Consider the following 6,000-nt stretch of genomic DNA (forward strand, 5'->3'; position numbering starts at 1 on the left):
TTCATCAATCTCACGCTCCAGTCTCATTAGAACAAGCATACTATATATTTTCACTATATATATATATATATATACAGTATATATATATATATATATATATATATATATATATATATATATATATATGTATATATATATATATATATATATATATATATATATATATATATATATTCAACCTACAGTATATTGAAGCAAGAAACAGCTTTACTGACATGCATACATTGACTAAGGAAATGATGATAAGGCTTAATTTATAATTGATTTACACTCTGGGACGCCCTTTCTAACAAACCCAAATTCGTAGGTGGATGACGTAACAGTCAGGCGTTGGCGAAGACACAGGAATGGGACCATTTCATTTTTCATTATTCGATTTGTCTATGTTGATTACGCTGATTATAAGAACATTAAATTACACCATAGTCATGTATCCTCTGGAATATAATTATTTCGCATTAGATGACTGGAATAAATAATGTGTAAGGACATTCTACATTTGAAGAAATTTTAACAATCTCGTCCCACCAACTGTAACTACGCTGATGATTGTTACCTTGGTCACTTGTACAGGGACATGACTTTCCATCCATGTGTTCTGGTGAAGAAATTAATTACTAAACACTTTTATAAGTAAAATCAGGTTGGTTCCTATAGCATATGAAAAATTCACACAATTTTCTTCGAAAAATATTTATTCCTAATAAGGAAACAATCGTTGGACAATTTACCAACCATAAATTCTCTAACATCTCCCTTCCTACCACACTTTTTTTGCCAGCATTTGGCCGTCAATTAACAAACTATATTAGTTGGAACAAGGGCTAAAATTTGAGGAGACACCCTTACATGCAATTTCCTGGTGGATATACGAGGTGCCTCACACTGAGGGACCTGGGGGAACCCAAACAAACAATAAGGCAATAAGGTATGTAGCACCGCTCTCACTAAACTGATATATAGTCTGATTTTTACTTGTAACCGATTTGATTCCAAATTTCACATAACCTAGCTATTGGCTGATTTGCTTTTTTTCAATCTTTCATTAAACTCTATATATATATATATATATATATATATATATATATATATATATATATATATATATATATATATATATATATATATATATATATGGCTGTGTGTGTATATAAATATATAAGGCGCACTCACTAGTATACGATATACTACATATTCACACACAGAGACACACACACACACATATATATATATATACATATATGTATAAATATAAATATATGTATATATATGTATATATATATATATATATATATATATATATATATATATATATATATATATATATATACAATACTAATAGTTAGATTAATGAAAAGAGCTATTCAAGAATATGCTACAAGATATTTGAATGCCATTAGATATAAAACAAGTGGTCAAATATCTCCAGAGAGCAAAACAAGAGGTGATAAATTTTGATGTATGAATCCACATTTATAGAAAAATAAGCGAGCGTATGATAATAAACATGATAAAAGAAATATCTATTAATGAACAAAATTATTTATTGAGAAAGTAGTAAATGTTCCTTGAATAAAGAATGAAATAATAATTACAATACCTAACTAAATGGGAATAATCTGTTTGTTACAATTGCAGTCCTAGACATAAAATATGAATATTGTTTTAGAAGTTGTAAGTTGTATATAACAGAAGAACTAAGTGAGGTAAAGTTTAATTCAAGTAGTCTTTATATTATGGGTACTCATAAAAAATACGTCCTCTCTCTCTCTCTCTCTCTCTCTCTCTCTCTCTCTCTCTCTCTCTCTCTCTCTCTCTCTCTCTTTCTCATACACACAGGCGTATAAGCAATTTTACTAAAAACATAGTTTCAAGAATTATCACTGAGCACAAGAAGAGGGACCACAAACTTCTAAAATACGTGTGCCGTTGCAGGGCAGATGCTTCGCAGGTAAAGTAAACTAAACAACTTTGATTTTCTAAAACAGAAATGCACGAATGATATATCCTCTCAAAGGACGATATCATCACATGGGAAATGATGATTTTCAGTGAGAATCATTTATGGTTCCGTCGGGGTCGCCTCCTCTTGCCTCAGTCTTCTCTCGGCTAATTTGTCCATGACGATCCGGTGGAGGTCTAGGCCATTCAGCTGTTTTTGGATGACCTGTAGGGAAAGAATTCACTCAAGATATATTCTAGAAAATTCTTATTTTATTAAATAACTGTCACAATATTAAACTGATTTTGTGTTTTTGAATAAGTACTATTCCTGGGTACAAACATTAATTAGTGCTGCTAATGACCAAAAGCAGGTAAAATAATTCAAGAATTCACCTATGGGGATTAACTTAATTGCAACAAGACAACAGGTGCTTCATTATTTGATTGGATTTCACATTAGTGATGAAAACAAAGCTAATGAATCAATAATCATACAGCGCTTGACCTAAAGGATAGAACTCATATTGAACATAATCATGCAAAGTAAAAAGTAGCAATCTATCTTCTTGACATGAGATTTTATGTGTGGATATATATATATATATATATATATATATATATATATATATATATATATATATATATATATATATATATATATATATATATATATATATATATATATATACATATATATATATATACAGACACACATATATATATATGAATATATATATATATATATACAGACACATATATATATGAATATATATATATATATATATATATATACATATATATACATACTGTACATATAATGTACAGTATGTAGTTTATCAGTAAGGGCCCCAATTGAAAATGTAGTCTATATGCAAGAGTATTAATGAAGCAACCTCGTGTATGGGTCTTCACAATATTTATTAGTGTTTAAAGAAAAAGTGACAAATAATCTTTATATTTTCAGTATTCATAAGCTAATAGTATGATTTTGTAAACGATATGAATGGAAACTTATATAGAAAAATTCGAAGTAAGCGGTTTCATGGCATAGTCATTTATACAACAACCAACAATTGCAGCAGAAATTATAGCATTAACATTATCTAGAAAGACTGAAACTAGAAACAATAGCATAAAAGTTAATAGATAAAGTAACTAAATTCTTGAGCCTTTGGAGAGAAGACCAAAGAAGTCAGTGAAAGGTTATGCAAAAAATAAACATTGCATTGCAAACATGACATCACTGAATGATATGTTTCTCGTTTCGTTTTTATATTTTATTTTACAGACCTAAAGTTCATAAGAGGTTTTTTAGCATACATCTCAGAATTCAAATACCTAGATACAGACGGTCGTCTACGTACAAAATTATTATTATTATTATTATTATTATTATTATTATTATTATAACTTGCCAAGCTACAACCCTAATTGAAAAAGCAAGATACTATAAGCCCAGAGGCTCCAACAGGGAAAATAGCCCAGTGAGGAAAGGACACGAGGAAATAAGAGAATGAATTAACAATTAACCTAAAATATTCAAGAACAGTGACAGCAATTAAAACAAATATGTCATATTAGGTTCCAAGAAGCGGTTCGTAAGTAGAGTTTTTTTTATTTTTATTTTAGCCTAGAGTAGGCCTAAACTGATTTCCATGCCTACAATTCTCAGCTATAATAGTCAACAAATATTCCCATTCCATATGAAATGAATATCGGGTTATTGCAAATGTCGTTTTCCTTGCTGTATTAAATGATATAATATTGCTTTATCGCAGTAATTTTTATCTCTTATTACAGTTTACAAATATTTGATATACAACAATAATAAGAATAGGGAAGTGGGGAATATGGGGAAAGGAAAAGTACCCCTGGATACAATCCATTTTATAGCTCAAAGGTAGGTACTCGGGATGGGAAGGAGTGAGTAAAAAGGGAGAAAGAGAAGTACAGGAGAAGAATAAAAGAGAGGGGCAGACCCTCTTGCGACATTAAGGAATTGGTATTATTGTGGACAGTTTCATCTATTTGATATACCATTGACATTTATGATTTCAGTTGGATTTCTGTTTGTATCTCCAAATGTTTATAGGTCGAATGTTAACATTTCCGAAATGTTTATAATTCGAACGTTTGTCAGCTGGGGACCTTCTGCAGCAATGAAATTTTAACTTATATATTGTATCTTAACGTATTTCTCATCATTTGCATGTAGAGTCTCTGAAAATCTGTTTACGAATGCATTACCTGATGTAACTTTGGTTCTACTTTATCCATGATGACATTCCTGAAAATATTGGGCACGATGTTGACAAGGAGTTCGACAGCATAGTCCATGGTTCTCTCCCCTGCGGATCTGACGGCAAGGTTACCTAAAAGCACAAGAAAATAAACTGTTAGATGTTTAAAGTTTTTTTTAGTGGGAAAAAAGTTATTTTAATATCTATAGAAATGTAGCTTATATACGAGTATATACAGATTATTATTATTATTATTATTTTTATTATTATTATTATTACCTGTTAGGCTACAACCCTAGTTGGCTCCAGCAGAGAAAATAGCCCAGTGAGGAAAGGAAATAAAAACAAGAGAACTTAAAGAACAATAACAACAATAAATCAAATCTTTAATATATAACTATAAAAACTTTCTAAATAACAGGAAGAGAAATAAGACAGAATAATGTGCCCGAGTGTATCCTTAATCAAGAGAACTCCACCACAAGACAGTTGAAGACCATGGTACTGAGGCTATGGCACTATTCAAGAATAGAGAAAAATTGTTTGATTTTGGAGTGTCCTTCTCCTAGAAGAGCTGCTTCCCATAGGTAAAAAGTCTCTTCTACTCTTGCCAAGAGAAGAGTAGCCACTGAACAACTGCAGTGTGGTATATATACTGTATACTGTATATGCGTATACATATGAATATTTATTTCAAGAAGAATTCTAGTATCAGGGAGCAAATGAATCCTGTTGTGATACGTAAGTCTTACTTTGATTAAAATAACAATAGAAAAATAGAATTAGGGAACAACGAAGACTCATATCAACTGATGTTTGTTGATGATTTAGTAACTATCGCAGCCACATAAGAAGAAATGCAAATTAAGTTTTCTGTATGGAAAAGGAGCTCTAGAAAAGAAAGGAGTGCAGGTGAACATTGCAAAGACAAAGCTAGATTAGAGCTAAAGAATGTATGGATGCAGAAAGGGGATGTGGGTTTCGGCTAAGAGGCATGGGTTCGAATCTTTGCCCGGCCAAAAGTTATCATAAATGAATATCCAGTGAATATACATTCCCATAGGTAGAAGTAGATATTAAATGCCATTTTGGTTGATATCAACACACACACACAAATACACATATATACACACATACGCATATATATACATATATATATATATATATATATATATATATATATATATATATATATATATATACATATATATATATATATATATATATATATATATATATATGTATATATCTATCTATCTATATATATATATATATATATATATATATATATATTATATATATATATATATATATATATATATATATATATATATATATATATATATATATATTGTTTTGCAAATAGAAAAGCATTTTGAAAACTGATTTTCTCATGACCAATGCAGTATTATGGAGTCTATGGAGTACTCTGTTGGTGAGGTTTCCATCTTCCTACTTTATGACCATAGTTTAGAAGCAAAGACAAATAACATACACATAAACTAGAACATTAGATATTTGTCATTTGTAAACTATAAATTAGACGAAATTAAAAACATAAAAGCCGTTGAATATTTATAGGTTACATTAAAACTGAAAAACAAATGATAGATATAATAAATAGTAAGAAAAAACATAGTAGAAACTAGTTTATAGCAAAGAATCAACATCGTTAGTATGTTTTTGGTAAATTCATTAAGTATGCCAACCGGTATTTCAATAGTCAATGTGTACAAATTTTAATTGGTCTCCTAAAAATCACCCAAAAAATATGATTTTGTTGTTGCTACAATCTGCTGTCAGACACCAGGAAATT

General features: G+C 29.6%; 1 protein-coding gene across 2 annotated transcripts in view; it reads right to left on the reverse strand.

The window, feature by feature from the left end:
- Window positions 1–1,526: 1,526 nt before the first annotated feature.
- The window catches only part of LOC137629433 (uncharacterized), a 31,949-nt gene continuing 27,475 nt past the window's right edge, over window positions 1,527–6,000 (reverse strand). For both annotated transcript variants that reach the window (XM_068360680.1, XM_068360681.1), the window contains exons 10-11: window positions 4,192–4,316; window positions 1,527–2,167 (exon numbers count right to left, since the gene is read on the reverse strand). In XM_068360680.1, coding sequence (XP_068216781.1) covers window positions 2,063–2,167; window positions 4,192–4,316 — 230 coding nt within the window. In that variant the 3' untranslated portion in view covers window positions 1,527–2,062. The remainder of the gene's footprint in view (window positions 2,168–4,191; window positions 4,317–6,000) is intronic.

Source organism: Palaemon carinicauda, chromosome 37 (genome assembly GCF_036898095.1).
Source record: "Palaemon carinicauda isolate YSFRI2023 chromosome 37, ASM3689809v2, whole genome shotgun sequence".
Taxonomy (NCBI): Eukaryota; Metazoa; Arthropoda; class Malacostraca; order Decapoda; family Palaemonidae; genus Palaemon; species Palaemon carinicauda.